Raw genomic sequence first — 20,603 nt, 5'->3', positions numbered from 1 at the left:
GATAATGTATGTGTTAGTTTTCATTAAACGCCTAAAAATCTTTCCTTATTAGGAAAACATACTTTAATTAAACTTTCAAACTCACCAAAAACTCCCCACAAACAAAACTGTATCGAGATTTGGAGTTGGTTCTGTTTTTAACCCAACAAATAGTATATATCAGCCATCATGATGTATGACTTGACTTTTCACACTTATTATGAGATGATACCTACCAAAGTATATAAATTTCAATTGTTTTACTACTTCTATCAGAATACATTACATATAACTAAATCCATAGCTTAGACAATGTATCACTTTGGGTTTCAGCACACTGAAGACTTCATAGAAAAGTCCATTAAAAAAAGTTTTTCTCGGAAGACTCAAAGCTACATATAAGTAACCTTAAAATTCATCTGCTGAAAAATTCATATGGCCATCTCAATTCTTAAAACAAATTTTAAAAACCAACCTCTACACATTCCCTGCCCAATCATATTTCCAAAAAAAGAAAACAGAGTTAACATTATTCAAGTCTTTTGTGTAAAAATAATGATGAGAGAAAATGCACATGATGAAATTTAGAAAGGAAAAAGAAGGGCTTCCCTGGTGGCGCAGTGGTTAAGAATCCGCCCATCAATGCAGGGGACACAGTTTTGAGCCCTGGTCCAGGAAGATCCCACATGCCATGGAGCAACTAAGCCCGTGCACCACAACTACTGAGCCTGCACTCTAGAGCCCACAAGCCACAACTACTGAGCCCGCGTGCCACTACTGAAGCCCGCGCGCCTAGAGCCCGTGCTCCGCAACAAGAGAAGCCACCGCAACGAGAAGCCCACGCACCGCAATGAAGAGTAGACACCAGCCACCACAACTAGAGAAAGCCCGCACACAGCAACGATGACCCAATGCAGCCAAAAATAAATAAATAAAATAAATAAATTTATTAAAAAAAAAAAAAAGAAAGGAAAAAGGAAAGAACTGGAGTGTTGAGGGATACAGGGAGTAAGAGCCAAGGTTGAAAATACCTTTGTTTATGCTTGTTGGAAACAACATACCTCTCTTTTTTTTTTTTTCCTTTTTTCTTTTTTCACCTCCAGACCTAACTACCAGGAGAGGGGAAAAGCTCTTCTTAGTCTGAGTTTGTAACAAATAGCTCAGACAACCAAGACTAATGAAGTAAAGAGCCAATGGATTACTTCACATTACCTGTCTCCACTGTACCAGCCACAACTAACTAAATATTCACCATTCCCCCGGACACAAATTTCATGAACCTGGACAGGTAAATGACTAATTCTATAACTGTCTTAACCTCTTACCAATGAGGCAGAAAAACAAAAAGAAAACTCATCCACAAATGCTCAGGAACTTGCTTATTTTGTTTAAAGTACATGTGTTTATAAACACACACAAATGCTACCAGTGGTGTGTTGGAGTTGGCTTGTACCAAATCACAAAAGTCTATAGTATATACCACTTTCGAAGTCAGTCATATCACTACATTCAGTGACATCACATTGGTAGCTTGAAACTGGTGATGGTACAAGTATTTGTACAACAAAAACTGGAAAATATAACAAATCAGGGCTTTTTCTTTGCTCATTTGTTTTTGAAAGCCAGCTGTTAAACATTTACCAGCACATCACTAACAATATCATGGAAGGATTTAGAGCAGGTTTAGTAGTCTAATAAAATCCTATTCTTATTGGATATTTTTTTTATGTTTCCAATGCCAAGCACTGAAAACCAAGTTTAAGGGAAGAATTTAACAAGTCCAACAAATTGCTTGTAATAAGCACTATTAACTATCTTCTTTCTTAATTTATGCCACCATATAAACATATTGGCAGTTGGGCAATAGGGAGGATTAGAAAATTCATCAAAATGAAAATTAAAACAAAATAAGTTATCTTATTCCATTTTGCTTCCATTTCTTCACACAAAATAACATTATAAGTATACTGTTATGAAAAGTATAATAATAATAATAAATTAATAGGGATAATGATAGTATCAACTCATAAGATTGTTGATCAAATGAATACATATAAAGCTCACTGAACAGTATGTACATGGCACGTCAGCAGTACTATATAAATGTTTGCCTTATTTTCTACTATTAAACTAATATTCATAAAATGATCCCTTCAGGGCTTCCCTGGTGGCGCAGTGGTTGAGAATCTGCCTGCCAATGCAGGGGACGCGGGTTCGGGCCCTGGTCTGGGAAGATCCCACATGCCGCAGAGCAACTGGGCCCGTGAGCCACAATTACTGAGCCTGCGCGTCTGGAGCCTGTGCTCCGCAAGAAGAGAGGCCGCGATAGTGAGAGGCCTGCGCACCGCGATGAAGAGTGGCCCCCGCTTGCCACAACTGGAGAAAGACCTCGCACAGAAACGAAGACCCAACACGGCCATAAATTAAAAAAAAAAAAAAAAATGATCCCTTCAAAAAATGAAAAGTTTAATAACTCTTTTTAAAGGTAGTAAAAACCGGGGGGGATGAAGAGGACTAAGACAAAGAGGATTAAGAACCAACCCAAAATTACCAATCCAAACTAAAAAATGTATTCTTCATCATAGGAACCTAGTTTCAACTTGAATTTGAAAAAAAATTACTAAAGCACAGAATTATAGATTACAGTAATTTGAACTACCTTGAAAAACTACAGCGTGAAAGAAGTGATTTCTGAGGAGGAAAAAGATATTTTTTGAATAGGTCAACCTGAGTGTTTCTTTAGAATTAGAATCCATACCTGCTGACGACTACTAAGATCCAGCTGCTTCCAAAACTGGAAATCTAAACAAAGGTCACGCCAGTACTTGCAAACCAATGATGCAGAAAGGCAACGCTCATCCAGGGATAAATTGGAAAATATCTGTGAATAAAAAAGGAACCACATAATATGTGCTAAAAACTTTAAAGGCAATGAAAAGGTCTTTATCAGTTAGAAAAAATTACCCTTTTTTTTTTTTAATTTATCCTTTCTGTCGAGGGCTGACTTTAAATAGATCGCAGTAAGGGAGCTGCTCTGCTATGTAAGACACCCTGACCCAGAAGCAGGTCATCCACGAATGGTTTAGCACCAGGTTCCCTGTGAAAGTGTGTTGTGTGAAGGGCGAGGGGGCATAACAGGCAAGGGGGTGGCTGCCTTTCCAGCCGTGAAAAATCAACTTTAAAAACAGAAAACCATCTTAAGTACAAGTGGTCATTATTAAAAGAGTCATTGTTATGGACTGTCCTAAAGAGGAAGTATGATATGGGAGAAGCTAAGAACACAACCAAGAGAGGAAAAAAAAAAGCAAACACTCAAATTACTAAAATCATGAATAAATAGAGACATTATTACCAACCTTACAAAAACAGAATAAGAGAGTATCATGAACAATTGTATGCCAACAAATTAGATAACCTAAATGAAATAGACAAACTTCTAGAAACATACAAACTACAAAAAAATGACTCAGAAGAAATAGAAAATTTGAATAGACCTATAACAAGTAGAAATATTAAATCAGTAAGCTAAAAACTTCTAACAAAGAAAGACCAAGGACCAGATGGCCTCAATAGTGATGTATTTAAAGAAGAACAAATACAAATTCTTCTTAAATTCTTCCCAAAATTGGTGCATGAGGGAACCCTTGCTAATTCATTATATGAGGTTAGCATTACCCTCATACCAAAGCCAAAGACATCACAAGAAAACTATAGACCGACGTCACAAGAAAACTATAGACCAACGTCCCTTATGAATTTAAATGCAAACAATCCTAACAAAATACATTTGACCCTTGAACAACACAGAGGTTTGGGGCGCTGACCCTCAATGCAGTCGAAAACCCAAGTATCACTTATAGTTGGCCCTCCCTATATGCAGTTCCTCACCCATGGATTCAATCAACCAAGTATCATGTAGGACTACAGTATTTACTCTTGAAAAGAAATCTTCATGTAAGAAAACCTGCACAGTTCAAATCCATGTTGTTCAAGGGTCAACTGTATTAGCAAACTGAATCCAGCAGCATATTAAAAGGATCATACACCATGGCCAAGTGGGATCTATCCCAGGAATGCAAAGATGGTTCAACATGCAAAAATAAATCCATTTAATATATTAATCCATTTAACCATATTAATAAAATGAAGGTTTAAAAAACCCAACCATCTCAATTAATGCAGAAAAAGCATTTAACAAACTCCAATACCTTTCTTGACAAAAAATACTCAGAAAACTAGAAATAAAAGGAAACTTCCTTAATGTGATAGATGGCATGTATAAACGTTCCACAATTATCATTATACCTAATAGTGAAAGACTGAATGTTTTCCCCTGAGATGAGGAACAAGAAAAACATTTCTACCATCTCCACTTCTATGCAACATTGTATTGGAGATTCTGGCCTGGGCAATTATGTAAGGAAAAGAAGCAAAAGGGATCCAGGTTAGAAAGGAAGAATTAAAATGTTCTATAGTCACAGATATCATGATCTTATATACAGAAAAAAAAAATACACACAAAAATTTAGAGCTAATAAGCAAATATTTCTGTATACTAGCAATGAACAATTCAGAAATGAAATAAGAAAGCACTTCTATTTGCAACAGCATCAAAGAATACTTTTTTATACTTTCCACTTCTTCATACTGAGATTTCCCATTTGTTGGGTCAATGTTATCATATTCTTCTATAATTTAAATCATGTTTCCTTCCATTCTTTTAACATGTTTATAATAGTAGTTTAAAGTTTTTAAAGTCTAATAAATCTAAGTCTAATATCTGTGCCTACTCAGTTTCTATTAACTGCTTTCTTTTCTCTCAGTATAGGTTCCATTTTTTTCTGTCTCTTTACATGTCTCAATTTTTCATTCAAAACCAGACATTTTAGATAACATACTGTAGCAACTCTGGAATTTGATTTACTTTTCAGAATTTTTTTTCAACTTTAATCTCCCTGGCCTTAAATGGTAGGATATGAGTCCCCTGAAGTTTGAATGTCTCTGCTCAAGTTTTAATTCTTATTCATATTTTTTTTTAGCCTGGCTTCCTAGGGAGGTCAACCTGTGTCTAAATTGCTTAGTTTCCAGCTAGTTATTTGGGCAAAGATATGCTCAAACATCTCAAGTCTGCTCTCCAATCTGTGCGTGGGATGGGAAAAGCATATTCAAGGCTTATACTCAAGTCTGCTTTAGCCCTTGCTTTCTGCTAGATACTCTCAAGTCTCCCCTGCACATATGCATAGTTTCAGAGTAAGCCAAGGATATGTGAAGAGCTTATTATCCCTTTATGGTTCTCTCATTTCCAAGGTCTGCCTGTTAAATTCCTAGCTCGTCCCCCACTCATCCCAACTGGCACCACAACATGAGACCTGCAAATACGTGGGTTTTCACCATTTTTTTCCTAACAAGTTCATCAATTTTAGTTGACAAATACAGGTTACTTATTGCCCCAAACTAAGTTACCCTCTTAAGACACCTAAGCTGCTGGTTTTCCAAACTCTTGATTCTTGCCAAAGGTACTGGGGTACGAGGGTACAGTAGGGGCCTCATTCAAGAGTGGTGTAGACCTCCACTATTCTTACCTGAAGCTCTAGTAGTTTTCCTAAGAATAAATGCGTCTCATTTTGTTGTGTGCTTTTGGTCAATTTCCAAAGCCCAAATAGTTTTGGGCAACTTTTCCCAGTTATTTATTATATATATATATATTTATTTTGTGTTTGTGGAGAGGATTCACCAAACTCTTCATACAGCCAAAGCTGGAAGTCCCTCTCTGGTGGATATTTTTAATGCTTGTTCCCCTCGTTTTATAGATGAGAAAATTTAGAGAGATTTAGAGAGACTGGATCATTTGTTTAAGGTTAAAGGACTACATGGTTTTAAAGGGCTAATTTGTCCCTTAACAAATAGAAGATTCGTGGAACATAGTCACTGGAACCAAGAAACACCTTGTTTAAAATATGTCTGACTTTCGATAGTACCTTCTTTGAACCTTAGTTTTCTCCTTTGTAAAAGTGAGATGATTGTTATCATTAACAGAAAATTGACTAATCTAGATAGATCTAGATGGATCTTATTTATTCAGGTGAAAGGAATAAGTGAGTGAAGATAAAACCAGTACCAGCAAAGATGGATAAAAGTAAGAAAGCAAAATACTCAGCTAAAATACCAATGCATATTTAATAGATCTTTGCATATGGTTTGTGGTAGGCAACCTACAAAATGGCCCTCAATGACCCCACCTGCTGGTATTTACACCTGTGTAATTCTCTCCTCTTGAGGGTAAGCTGGATTTACTGACTCGCTTCTAATGGACAGAGTATGGCAGAAGAGATTAGATTAAGAAAACTGTGGCTTCCATTTTGAGTGTTCTTGACTCTGTTGCTCTATGTGATTAGCCCTATGGAGAAGCCCAAATGGCATGGCAAGGAACTTAAGCATCTGGCCAACAGCCAGTAAGGACCTGAGGCCTGCCAAAAACCATGCGAGTAAGCTTGGGTGAAAATTCTCAAGTCCCAGTTGAGTAGCCCCAACAAACACCTTGAATATAACCTCGTAAGAGACCTTGGATCAGAAGGACCCAGCTAAGCCACAAAGGGATTCTAACCCACAGGAAATATGAGATAATAAATGTTTGTGGTTTTAAACTGCATAATTTGTTAAACAGAAATAATTAACTAACACGTGTTTAAACATTCCCGCTTTTCTTTCTGTCATTAAAATGCTATCTCGCCCCTATCTTAACTCCTCAGAAAATAACTACCATGCACCATGCTATTTTCTTAACTCATTTAACAAACATCTGTGCACATGTACCTAGGCTTCTGTGGGAGACACTAAGACATGAGATTTATTCACTGGTTTCAAGATTATATGGTCAAAGGCATTTCTGAATTATCTTTGGATCATCTGAGATTCAAGAGAAAGAACATTTCAAAGGTTGCTTTGAAGAAAGAGAACATAGGTCTGTAAAGGACTGGCCTGGAACATTTTTGCTAAATAAGAAAGAGGAAAAAATGACAATGAAAAAACTGAAATGGCACTTGCATCAAGCCAGGAAATTGCTTACTTTAACACAGGCCTGTTAGCAATGTCTTGAGCGTGACAGAAGTCCAAGCCAAGTAGGTACTCTAAGGCTGTATTAGATCGAGGGATCTATCATCTTATATCTTGTTGCTCTTTCATCACTGCCCAAATTTATAGGGTTGAAAATGGGTTACTCTTTTAATCCAGGTGGTCTAGCCCTGGAAAAGGGAAGAGGAAGCAAAGGACAAGCAGCTGCCTTTTATAGTGTGATCTGGAAGTCATATACATTGCTTCCACTCACATCCTATTATCCAATATTTAGTCACATAGCCACCCCTATATGAGAGGCTAAGAAAGTCTCTAGTTAGGTGATCATGTGCCTAACTAGAACACGATGGGTACTGTCACTAAAAAGAAGAGAAGGGGAATGGATATTGGGAAACAACAATGACTTCTAGTCAGGACCTGGGTTGAAAACCTGCTTAATATTCTTGATCTTTACTGGCAGATCTGGACAATGCAACTAAGCTATTAATTACCAGAAAATGTACAAGCCACATTACTGATATAATCTGAACTAATCACTACCAGGCCAATATCCAAATATTTCTAAAACTTGAAGATTCTATTTTTGACTGAGGCATTGATATAAGGTATCAGAAGATACTTCAGACTAAAAAAACTTCCAGAGAACGTATCATTGCTTAACATTTGGTCATACATATCCCACAGACCTTTATAGTACTTAAAAATCAACCATGCCAACACCTACATTTGGCCATTTCACTTCTTGATGAAGAGATCTTATCTGCTATCAGGTATTACTACAAAAAGGAGTTAAGGCTTATGAGCATGCAGACTGTATGCAAGTTATAGAAATATAAGAAGTAAATCTGTGTAGCTATTTTATATTGACTGTCTTCTCTGTGTCAGTTTAACTTTTTTGGCCTTTTCAATTTTTTTCCTATGTACATCATATCTTGCCTCTTTCTTAAATATTCTACTTATATTGCTTGCCAAAAGCTTGAAAGTAAAATTTACTAAACAGTCTGTTGAATAAAGCACCATTTAGAAAAACAGAGACACAAAACATATTTCTGGTACTTTTTTTTTTTTTTTTTTTCGCCACACAGGGCTTTTGGGGATCTTAGTCCTCCGACCCGGGATTGAACCTGGGCCCCGGCAGTGAAAGCAGTGAGTCCTAACCACTGGACCTCCAGGGAATTCCCTTTCTGGTATTTTTCTAACCGTACAGCCATAGGGAAGTCACAGATTCTAAAACTATTTCCTAATCTGTAAAATAATTTCTCACAATTTAATCATTAAAATTTAAAGCACAGCAAACTAATAAAACCCCCAACTGTTACTACATAGAGTGTTAGTCTATAGCAAAGTCAGGTATTTACACAAGAATAAGTTTTATTCGAAAGCCAGTCACAGAATTCAATAAAACAAGACTCTTTTTTTTAAGTATTTTGGGAGGAGACACTATGAAATAATGTGTTCTTTTGACATATCTCCATTATTCTCTGAGCACTTCCTTGCATTCTGGCTCAAAATATTCCAAGCTCATCTTGTGCTTTACTTGGTCCCAGCCCTGGAATCAGTCATTTCTCCAAGGAACACTGATTCCTTTTAGCAGAGAATGATATTTAGAAGCTAAGATCTGGACACTGAGTGTACTCACTGTCTTGGGTATTGCTGCTCAAAGACCCTCTCAGAGGGCAGAGCGAGGGAATGCATGCATGTACGTATGTATGTAACCAATCTCCCATCACTGTTGCTAGCTGCTTCCACCACATGGATGCCCTTACCACATCACTTGAACACCAAATTGGCCAAGACTTGGGCAAGATTCTTTATTTTTAATTGAAGTATAGTTGATTCACAATATATCAGTTTCAGGTGTACAACATAGTGATTCAATATTTTTACAGTTATACTCCATTTAAAGTCATTACAAAACAATGGCTATATTTCCCAGTGCTGGACAATATATGTTTGTTGCTTCAAGATTCTTGATAAGCATAAAACAGGATATTTAACCAAAGGTAAGTAACTTTTTAAGAAACTATTATTTTAATATTAAATGCTTCCATATTTGCCTTCACATATCTTCCCTTACATTCCCTATCATTTATACAACCTGGTATCTTAAGTTGGTAAAGAACAGCTTAAGGTTACCCCCCTTGGCAGCTACTCATTACAAGGCACCAAAATGTATAGACTTCTCAAAATGAGAAGAAAAAAAATCTCACCTTTTGGTAGCCTGATTTGATTAAATTATCCAAGATTACTAGGCATTCTCCAGCAAAGAACAATCTTGAACCTGACTTCCTAAGGACACTCCATTTTAGCACTGGCTAAACCATCCCTAGAACTCCAGAGACATACTTTCTAGAATTTATCTGGTACTGGAGCCTTAAGTCAAAGCACTCACGAAAAGCTACATGTAACTTAGTTCCTCTTACCCACTAGTAATCTACATTCAAAGCTTTAAAAAGTCGCATTACTTTTTTTCTTCAACTCCCATTTTCATTGCTTTTATCCTTGTTTTCATATCTGAAAAAAATAGATCAGATACATAAGCTTTCCTCCAAAGCACATTTCTCTTATAAAACTCTTCCTTGATCACTAAAGCAACCTGTTCGTAATAAAGCTATAAAAATACAGATTTAATAACTACTGATACATTATCAGAGATGCATTCCCGGTGAAGTGGTTTTTCTAATGGTGGTGATAGATTTTGAGTCTCTCACCTGGTTTCCTTTGGAAAGAAATAGTCTGCTGACAGAGAGCAAGATATCTAAATATATAGCATACAAAGCCTCTAAAATTTAAATATAGATTCAAAATACCCAGTTACTCAAATAGCTACTACTTAAAGAAAAATATTCCATTGCTATCATTTGGTAAAACTGTTATAGTGGATCCACTATATAAAAATCTAATTGTGATATCAGTAGGTAAGGTTGCTTAAAGTAATAAAGGCAACAGGTAGCAAAGACTGAAGCTAGCTTATATGATCCAAAACAATCCATTTACCAGTCCAAGATCATATGTAACAGGTTTAAGTACTTTAGAAAATGCTATTCCCACAGCTGACCTTTGAAGAGCCATTCCCTACTTCTCAAATTTCTAATATTTAAAGACACAATTCAACCTTACAGACCCAATTATAAAATTAGCCTCTGACTCATAATGGTTAGATGTTGGCTGGTGTAAGCTTCTCCCCACCCCCTAATTCAGGAATCTCTTTCATAAAATTCTGAGAGAAGACTATTTAAGCCCTTTTACACCATATGTTGAAAAGATCTCTAAACCTGGAAACACTGAGCTGGGTTCTAGCCCAGGGTCTGCCATTCCCTATCTGAAATGTCTTGCGGTAAGCCATTTCACTTTTCCAGGCCTGTTTCTTCATGCATAAGAAGTAGGGAGTGACAAGATGACCTCAAAGGTCTCCTCCTGAAGTTACATAATTATGATTTCCAATGAAGGAAAGAATTTCCATTTTAAGAAAGAATTCATTTCATGTTTACAGAGCTCCTATAGTGAGAAAGGACTTTCTAAATTTTCAGAGAATCACATTCTTCAATCCTGAAATTCCACTTCTTGAAATCTACCCTAGAAAAATGGCCACATGTGCATAGGAAACATCTACTACCATTGTTTACAGTAGTAATAAATTGAAAACATCCAATTATACCATACTGAAATAAATATAGTATGGCATAATACTATGGGATACTATACAACAGTTAAAAAGAATGAAGGAAACCATATACTTACTAATAAAAAAAGACCTCCAAATCATACTGTTAATGAAAACAATTGCAGAACATGTACATTTTGATGCCATTTATGAAAAAGGCTATGAAGTTTTACACAGGGCTTTCTACAAAGAAAAAAATATTCTGGAGCTGCACAGTCCAGTACCGTAGCTGCCAGCCACGCATGACCACAGATCCCTGAAACGCAGCTACTGTGACTGAGAAACCGAATTTTAAATTTTATTTCATTTTAACTACTTTAAATTTAAATAGCAACATGTGGCTAGCGGCTACTGTACTCCACAGTACAAGTCTAGAAGAAAAATCTAAACTGGTAACAGTGGTTAGTGACCTCTGGAAAGAATACTAGAGAGGAGAGTAGGGGGTGAACCAAGGCCAACTTTCGCTTTACGGGCATTATTTGAACATTTTAAGGCAAGTAATACTACTTACATAAAAGTAAAATTGAAAAAGAAAAAGCCCTATTGATATTGAGCCAAAAATCTGCATATGAACCACAGTAGAAAGAATTGTTTTCTTTTGCTTTTGCCATACCTGGAAAAAACTGAGCAAGTATGGTAGTTTGAGTCAACTTCCCTAAAAACATCTTTGAATCACATTTCCTCACGTCTCTCTCCCAAACTCTCTCCCCTCCACATCCCCCTTTTCTACAACTGTAGTAACTTCTGGTACAAAAGCCGCAGCAATACAATTATATAAGTTATGGCCCATTATCAGGGAAGTAGGACATACTTTCTAATGGGGGTAATGGATTTGTGCCTCTCTGTGCAACAACTCTCTGGTACTGTAAAGAAAATTGTCATAGCTCCCTAAGTCTTCTCTTCTCCAAGCCTAAACAGAGCCAGAAACTCTTCACGATCCAATGGCTCTACTGTGGCTCAAAACAACAACTCAGGATAGAAAACACTTCTTAGAGACTTCCCTTATTGGCGAGGCATATTCATCCAGAGTCTCAGCTCAGACTTCCTAAAAACCTGGTCATTCACTTGTTCATCAATATTTACTGAGTGCTATTAAATGCCAGGCACTGCACTTAGGGGAGAAGATAGAGCAATGAACACTATCTATGTCACCAGAGCCTCTGCCCCCCAAAGACTTATCCCCAAAAGTTCTACTTCGGTTGGTAAACACTAAAAAACTTCGATTTCAATTCATTCCAGACAGTCCCACTCACTCTGTGCTGAATACCACCAGGACCATGAAAACCACACAGAGTATCTTTATCCAAGTTTCTAATACAAGTAATGGAAATCTATATAACATGTCTAAATACTCCAACACAATAGGGTAAGTCCAATGAGTAATTACCCCAAATGCCCCTTACATCATGTTTTCAACAGTCCCTAGCAAAAATGTGGAAAAGAACAATGTAGCAAATGAAATAAACTTATTCTATAAGAAGTCTCTTTATTATGAAATCATGTCCTACCACCTTTTTTTTCTTTTTTTTTGTTTTTGTATTAATATTCTCTATTTCATGAAATAATAATGGTTTAGGTAGAAAGTGGGAAGTACCTGGTTTTTGTTTTGTTTTTAAACAGTTTTACTTACCAAACAACAAGACAGCAATCAAACCTCTATACCAAGTATTCGTTGATATTTAATTTGTCCATGTCATCCACTAATTTAAAAGGTTCAAGAATGTTTCCTCCGCCCTAAAATGCACACCCTGAACATACAGAGGTGGCAATTACTCCTCCAAAAATACACCTCTGTAAATTAAACAATTACATGTGGACACAAGGAAAAGGTAAGCTTTCCCACTCCTTTGCTATATTATTTACAAAAATATTAATATCACAATAAAACAGACCCAAACACACAGGATTACAAATATGCAAAAAGTCTAATCAAAGTATATTGTTGACAGTATATAATTATACTGTCAACAATTATAATTGATGACACTTACTTCAGTAACAATAAAAGTAACCAAATTCTTATCTAGGTTTTTTTATCTAGTCTTAAATATCATCCACACTGAGTAACCGGGTTTATATTTATTAAGCTTCAGAAAGCTGCAGACGTGGGGGTGGGAGAGAAGAGAGAAAATGAGGGAAAAAATAACTTTTTAATAATAGCTTACTACAAACTATCACATAACTAAGTGACTAGCACTAGCACTAACATTGACAAAATTGCAAATTTTACTTAGTAGTTGTGAGACAAGGCTCCCGCAAGACACCTACCTCTTCCCCACTCATCTATCCCCCAACAAAAAATACATTTGTCCTTACCTTCTGGTAATCTGTATGCTTTTATGTAAGGGTTAAAATGTAGAAAGGTAATACATCATAGCATAAATAAAAGGGTTTTCAAGTCAGGGAGGCCTAAATTCCCCAGAGCTGCCCCTTACTGTCTGTGTGTGACCTTGGGCAAGTCATTCAACCTCTTCAAGCCCCACTAGACTGTAAGCTCCGTAGGAGCAAAGACCACTTCTGCCTGACTTACTACTGTAGGCAAATGGCACTGAAATACCAGTTTCTCCTTGTATAAAGTAAGGATGTTAACAATATTTCTCTCACAGCGTTAACTGAAGGATTAAATGAGATATTACGTATATAAAGCTCTGGCACAGTGCCTGATCATGGTAAATGATCAATAAAATTAACTTTTTGACATTAACTAGCAGCTATCAAACCTGAAAATACTGTTTGAAGACGTTCAAACACTAATATACAAAGTCTTTACCCAGTCAGTGTAAACTGCTCAAGTGATAAAACAATATTTCACACAAAACTTACGAATAGTTTCTAAACCACTGGGCTGGGAATCTAATAATAGATGAACCCTGAATTATGCACAACAGACCCAAGCTATTAAAAGACATTTAGTAGACTCCAAGTTTTTCTACTTCAATAATATGCCATAGGCATCCTCCCCATTGGCTTCCCAATCTCCCCTTCGGACGTCTCCGGCTGTCAGGGAACCCCCTCCTCCATGCTTAGAGGGAGGAGAGAGAAAACCTCCCAGGCGGGGGCCGGGGTTGGGGGACAGCGCGCATCCCCGCGCCACTCGCCCGGACCCACCTTGAGCAGGATGGATGGCGGCAGCTGATTGATGTCTGGGGTTTCGGGGGATGGCTCCCTATGACAGTCGCACGGATTTTCGAGGGTCTCCTGACAGTCCGCGTCGCCGCATTCGTGCTGCTGCTCGGCGGGCGAGGGGGCGGTGCCCCCCGCTCGGACGGCGTCCCCACCGGCCTCTGTGGGGGCACCTTCCGAAGTGGGAGAGGAGCGCTGGGGACAGAGAGGCTGCGGTGGCTGCTCTGGGCCCTGGCAGCAGCCGGCGTCAGGGGGCCGCGGCGGCGAGGCGCCTCCCCCCGCAGGTCCTCCTCCTCCTCCGCTGCCGCCGCCGCCGCCGCAGGCCCCCCCGCCACAGCGGGGTTGCTTACAGGGGGTGCAGGCGGGGACCCCGGCCCCCTTCCGCTTGCACACCATCTCGGGAGGCGTGGGGGGCTCGGCCGGCGGCGGCGGCGGCGGCCCCCGGAAGAGCTGCACGGCGGCGGGCGGCCCCAGGAAGCGCACGGGCCCCAGGCTGGCCAAGAAGAGGCTCCGGCCCTGCTGTTCCCAAGCGGCTGCCGCGGCCAGCCCCAGCTCTTTGCAGCAGGAGGCGGGCGACGAGGCCGAAGCGGCGGCGGCGGCGGCGGCGGCGGCCGAGGATAGCAGGAAGCGGCGAGCGGCGGCGGCGCAGTCCTCGGCGGCCAGGGCCGCGTAGCGCCGCGCCAGGTGCTGCGAGGAGGCGACCGCGGCGTAGGCCCCGTCCCGCGGCGGCGGCGGCGGCGAGAGCGGCGGCTCCTCCTCTGGGCCGGCGGGGGCGGGCGCGCCGGGGCTGTGCACGATGAAGCAGAGCATGCAGGGCCCGCGGAAGAAGCAGTCCCGGCTCCGGGGCGCCGCCGGCTGGGGGGGCGCCTTGGCCGGGGTCCGGCGGGGCAGCCTGAGGAGAGGGCGGCGGCGGCGGCACCAGCTGCAACAGCGAGGCCTCTTCTGGCTTGGGCGGTTACGCGGCTCCTTCGAGAGAAGGTGGCCCATATAGAAGGCCCCGAGGAGGGGGACCGGGACAGAGAAGTAGGGAGGCCCGGACAGCCGGGCTCCCGACAGCGAGGAAGGGCCCTCGCTGGTTGGGCCTCGGGCCCGCGGCGGGCGGCGGGGTCGCCCGCCTTGCGCACACACACGCACACACACGCACACACGGGCACAAACGCGACGGTGGGGGGGGGGGGTGGGCGTCAGCTACGGGCCGGCCCGGCGCCGGATGGGGGCTACATGCTTTGCCCCGGGAAGCCCGGAGAACGATGGGAGCTAGCTTTGGGGACGCGACGGAGGGAGCGAGCCTGCCGGCTCAGTCAGTCAGTACGGCGGCACGGGGAACGCGGGGTCCGGCTCGGACCATTTTAACTGCGGCTCCGCTGGCGGCGCGCGCCCGCGACACAGCTCGGAGCCGCAGGAGCGCGCGGCCTGCTCGGGGAGGGGGCGGAGCCGCGGCAGCGGCGCGCTCGGGCCGGGGGCGGGGGCGCGGGCGCCCGGCTGCTCACCCGGGACGGGCCGCTAGGCGGGGACTGCTGGGAAGCGGGCCGGCGAGGGTGCGGGGCTCACGGGGAGCGGCGCGCGCCCCTCCCTCCTGTCGCCCAAGGTTTCGCGTAGCCCACGCCCCTTTTGTGGGGCGGGAGGAGACGCTTCCGAGCCAGCTGTGTGGCATCCGTTTGCCCTGCCGCGCTGACGTCTCTAGGTACAAGTTCAAGAACTGCCATTGGCCAGGAGCCGCTCGGCTCTTTCTTTCACCCCCACCTCCCGACTCGGAGACCCGGGCGACGAAGAATAGGTAAACCCGATTCCGCCTGAAGGCCGACCTGGGTCCCCGGCGGCCCCTCGGGTGGAGTGGCAGATGCGCGGCCCTGGGCTGGTGCGGACCCTAGTTCTCACGTGAGGGACTAACAGCAGGTAGTGCGGCACTGCAGTGTTTCTCCACTTGTTTGCATACTTGTTGCTTGTGACAGACTACTGACTTTCCGTAACTTTATTTCAGAATGAAAGCATATATCGAATTATTTATACACGCCAGAAAGATAAACAGTTTTTTCAACCCAGTTAGTCATCCAACATCCCAGGCTGCAAGCTTATGGATGACTTTATCGTCTGCACCCTCCAAGTCCCATCTATCCATCCATCAGGTACAGTAGTTTAAAAATGATTATGCAGTGCCTGCTCTAAGATAAAAAGTTCTAGGCAGACTTGGGAGACCCAGATGAAAAAGAGGAAATAGTCTTGCCAGACAACCTTTTAGAAGATTTGACTACAACGAGACCAGAGAAAGAAGGCAATAGCTAGGAGCAGTACCTGGTGTTGAGAGAAGGTTAGTTTTCACAAGGGAGAAATTGGGAGAGGCTGTCGCAAGGAATTGGACATGCTGATGGGAATGAGCCAGGATAAAGGAGGAAGTAGGGAAATGAGCAGAGATAATACAACAAGGCCCCTGAGAAGATGGAGTGACGATTACCTTGGGAGGGATACCGTCTTCACTGTGACTGGAAGGAAGGGGGAAAGGATAGATCAAGGTTGAATACAGATAGGTGGACATCTTTGGTAGGAAAGTGAAAGAGTTCCTTTCAGATGGTCTCTACTTTAAGTGGAGGCTGGTTACATACTGAAGGGTGGAAGGGGGCCGATGTTTTTAAAAGCTACTGAGGGTAACTGAGAGAACTGACTGAGGAAGCAGTATTGCAATATTCAAGGCCTGTCAGCGTAGAAACCTTTGTTTGAGCATGCCTGACTTTCCCACCGCAGTGGCCAGCCTCACCCCACCTTCACCCAACGTACCATCAAACCTTTGCTAATAGAGGCCTCTTTGTCAGGAATCACTTTTATTTTTGGTCTGCCAGCATTCAGGGATCTCCCTTTCTGAGCTTAAGAACAGTGAGATGGAATTCCAAGAAACCTAGAGGCAAAGATTCATCAAAGGGTTTTACATACGTTTCTATCAAGGCACTGCCCAAACTGCATTTGCCTACAGGTATTATCCACACAGCTTTCATCCCTCTGACTTTAAAGGGTTCTTTCAGGGCCCCAGAGCTTCACTGGTGAGGAAGGGAGGTTAGGAGTGACAGGGTTACCTGAGGCCTTGTAACAAATCCTTTGCATCTCTTCCAGGCTACACTTTGAGCAAAAGGAGAGTGTGTTCTGAGCCTTTTTATTACTCTCTCTGTGTCAAAATTGTGGACCCATTAGCTTCATATAAATTAAACACACATTATGACCTAGCAAATCCACTTACAGGTATTTATCGAAGAAAAATAAAAACTATACACACAAAAAGACTTGTACAAAAATGTTCATAGCATCTTTATTCATGATAATTAAAATCTACAAACAACCTAGATGTCCATCAGTAGAAGAATGGCTAAACTGGTATGCTCATTCGATAGAACACTACTCGGCAATTAAAAGGAAGGGAGGGAGGGAAACAACATGAAGGAATCTCAAAAAATTTAGGCTGAATTAGACTCTGGAGTTGGAGGCCTAGAATTTTTACCTGATTTTAACAAGCTCCCCATGTGATTACTACACAAACAGCCTGGCACCATGCAGACCTATCAGAACTACACATAAAATCTAACTACAGCTTCTTGTTTTCAGAGATGAGGCAAGTGACTCTGAGACTTTTGAAGTGGTTTCTGAAATTTACAGCACTGGTTCTTCCAATTCCAGAGCCATTCAGCCACAAGCAGGTGGCTGCTGTACCACAGCATGTAGCAGAGGGTTTCATATGTTTTAACAAGGATTAAGCTACTACTGTTGCCACCAGAGCTATAATGAGTTTTAGAACTCATTACCTTAAGTGATAATACTGATAAGTATTCTAAATATTCAGGAGACAGAATTATGAGTAAGAGTAATAAATTGCAATTTAGAGACAATTATAGTACTGGATGGCCTTTTTAATGAGAAAAAGGAAAGCAGCCTGAACAACCAGGAGCTGGCCTGGAACTATTTGCTAGGCCTTGGTGTTACAGGCATTCTCAACTAGGTTTGAGTGTTCTGTTGTACAAAAACAATCTCACAAAACATCAACATCGAACATGGCCACTCTGTGATCATAATAGACAAGAAAAAAATAAGATGCCTCCATAATCATGTCTGAACACAACCAACACAAGAACACTCCAAACCACAGAAATGACCAAACATTCTGCCTAATATAAGTGATTACTGTTTCTTGACCAATTACAACCTAAGCCTTGCTCCACTCTTCCTACCTTCTAGATAACAATTATTAAAATATCCAATCATAGAATAACCTCTGCTTCCTGACAGCATCCAATCCAGAGCAAAGCCTTAAACCTTCCTCAAAATCACCAAGCACAAGCCCAATCCTATAAGTCTTTTACACCTTCTTATTGAGACTCTCCACAATTCCTCACATGTGCTATGTGCTTTTTTGTAACAAGTCAGTAAACTCAACTTGGTTTAACTATGGGTGTGCTCCTGTTGGTCTTTGGCTGGAGAGCATTAACATTTGTTATAATCAAATGTCACCACCCTGTCTAAAATTACTTCCTCTTTATGCTGTACACCTTAAATTTTATAGTGCTGTGTGTCAATTATATCTCAGTTAAACTGAAATAAAATTACACCTTCCTTTACTTTTCCTCTTACAGTGCTTTTATTTTCTTTATATTTCATTAGCACATGTCTGTTTTGTCATTTTTTTCACTTTTAGTCTCTAGTGGAAGAGGGTAAACTCCATGAGGACAGGGACTTTGCTCAGTTTTTAGGAAGATAATCTGGCTACTGTATAGAAAATGGACTAAAGTAGGAAGAGGCTCTTAGCAGGAAGACCAGTTAAGACTGTTTGAAAGATCAATGGATGGGCCTTAAAAGCATGAATTAAGGCCAGCATGGTGGGGATAATGAAGTAGGGGTGGGATTGAGAAACATTTTTTATGTGGAGTTTTCAGGATTTAGTAACTTAATTTATGAATTAGGTAGAGAGGAGGGGATGATGGATAGGTAAGAAATGAAGAACCCCAAAATAGCAACATGTATATTCATATGACTTATTTCAGTGTATAACATTGTGGTGAAATAATGGATTCTACAATATAAAATATTTACATATTTGAATAAAATTCAGACCTGGAGTAGATATGTATTATAACATAGATTCACACTGAAAGCCAGCACATAAATTTAAAATGTTGAAAACAGTTTAAAAGAAAAGCATTTTCTTCTTTGCTGATGTAGAATATATGTACTCACTTTGAAATTCACATTTGCCTATAAAAACACACCCACATATAAAAAGCTTTCATGCTTACAGTTGGCTAATGATGGTTGTTATTAATGGCTAAAACATCCTATGGCACCAGTGATGTAAGTAGAGATCAGTTAACGTGCCATTGGTCCCACTGATTGTGGTAGGTGCAGTGGATGACCTAGAAGGACACTCTGGGGGCAGAAGACATTGTTTATGCATCTGGAAATCATGCAACACCCCAAGTGTTCAATAAATTTAATCCATTATTGAATTGTGTTTTTGCTGCAATACTCAAAGCCAAAGATAGAGATAACTTAGCAAGCTTTCAGAGAATTCCCTTAAGGAACTGATCTGTACTCTTTAATAGTTTGTTTCAGGCACAATATAAAAGTGCAACTGGTACCTCACTGGTTTTCCCTCAGTTCTTCCCATGACTGATTCATGCTCATCTTCCAGGTCTCAGCCCAGGTACCACCTCCTGTCACAAAAGCTCTTCCCTGGTGTCATACCACCCTGTTCATTTCCTTTACAGCAGTTACCAGAGTCTCCAGCTGTGGTATTTTATTTTACTATTAGTTGACTATCACCAGAATTAAGGCCTACTTTGTTTACCCTTGAATCACCAGCACCTAAAGTCGCTAATCGGTTGCACTTTAAAAGGAAATTATTCTGGGTGTGCCTGATGTAGTCATGTGAAATCTTTAAAGACAGTCTGGAAGTCAGAATAAGGGAGATTCAAAGGAGCAGCGGTTGCTTTACCTTTGGCCTTAAAGAAGCAAACTCTCACGTTGCAGAGAGGGCTGCACCTGGCTGATGGCCAGTGAGAAGGCCAGCCCTCCATTCTACAGAATTCTGAATTCTGCCAACAAGTGCATAAGCATGGAAGAAGAGCCCGAACAACAAGGGAGCACAGCCCCACTGATGCCTTGATTCCAGCCCCATGGGAACCTGACCAGAGACTCCAGCTGAGCCCACGCCAGGATTTCTGACCTACAGAACTATGAAATAATAAAAAGGTGTTGTTTTAAATCACTCCATTTGTGGTACTTTGTTATTGTGGGAATAGAAAATGTATTCACCAAACAGTCCTGTGAAACTAAGACTTCATGCAATTTAATGGGAGAAAGAGAAAGCGAAGTAATCAATTATCCATAACTCTCCAAAGATTAATTCAAGCTCATGAAAGGAAACAATTAACCAAGAGTTAATACAAAGAATTCATTGTTCTCCCACTTTTGTATAGGTTAATGTGGTCATTGAGGCAAATGTAGGGGTTTATTTTATTTTCCTTTACTTTTTGCTTAAGATTCACATATTATTTATCTTTTCCTCTATTTAAATGAAATTAATACAACACAAAGATGTTCTACCATTTACATTCCCTCAATTCTGTGCCCAGCTATCTCCTATATTATAACTGGTATTTTCTTATTTTCAACTGGTAAAATAGGGCCTTTAGAAAGAATTAAGTTACATGTGACTCTCTAACCAATTTAACGTTTTTCCCTCTTAAGTTTAATAACATTTTTGTTTCTTATTTTATAATTTTAGAATAGT

General features: G+C 40.9%; 2 protein-coding genes across 23 annotated transcripts in view; one reads left to right on the top strand and one right to left on the bottom strand.

Moving 5' to 3' along the window:
* The window catches only part of FBXL17 (F-box and leucine rich repeat protein 17), a 468,543-nt gene extending 453,586 nt beyond the window's left edge, over positions 1 to 14,957 (bottom strand). For 4 of the 9 annotated variants that reach the window (XM_082454480.1, XM_082454483.1, XM_082454484.1 and 1 more), the window contains exons 1-3: positions 13,823 to 14,957; positions 2,738 to 2,860; positions 1,041 to 1,088 (exon numbers count right to left, since the gene is read on the bottom strand). In XM_082454480.1, coding sequence (XP_082310606.1) covers positions 1,041 to 1,088; positions 2,738 to 2,860; positions 13,823 to 14,824 — 1,173 coding nt within the window. In that variant the 5' untranslated portion in view covers positions 14,825 to 14,957. The remainder of the gene's footprint in view (positions 1 to 1,040; positions 1,089 to 2,737; positions 2,861 to 13,822) is intronic. The other 5 variants (XM_082454486.1, XM_082454487.1, XM_082454488.1 and 2 more) reach the window with 3 other exon arrangements.
* Positions 14,958 to 15,087: 130 nt separating this feature from the next.
* The window catches only part of LOC309657290 (uncharacterized protein), a gene marked incomplete at its 5' end in the record, with an annotated part of 80,763 nt that continues 75,247 nt past the window's right edge, over positions 15,088 to 20,603 (top strand). For 3 of the 14 annotated variants that reach the window (XM_082454495.1, XM_082454496.1, XM_082454490.1), the window contains 2 exons: positions 15,088 to 15,614; positions 15,819 to 15,963. In XM_082454495.1, the coding sequence (XP_082310621.1) occupies positions 15,088 to 15,614; positions 15,819 to 15,963 (672 nt within the window). Of the gene's footprint in view, positions 15,734 to 15,818; positions 15,964 to 18,475; positions 20,079 to 20,603 lie in introns of those variants that run through there. The other 11 variants (XM_082454501.1, XM_082454494.1, XM_082454502.1 and 8 more) reach the window with 9 other exon arrangements.

The sequence above is a fragment of the Balaenoptera physalus genome (genome assembly GCF_965194825.1).
Source record: "Balaenoptera physalus genome assembly, chromosome: 3".
Classification (NCBI taxonomy): Eukaryota; Metazoa; Chordata; class Mammalia; order Artiodactyla; family Balaenopteridae; genus Balaenoptera; species Balaenoptera physalus.
The sequence above is the reverse complement of the archived record's forward strand: the minus strand, read 5'-3'. Positions and strand labels throughout refer to the sequence as shown.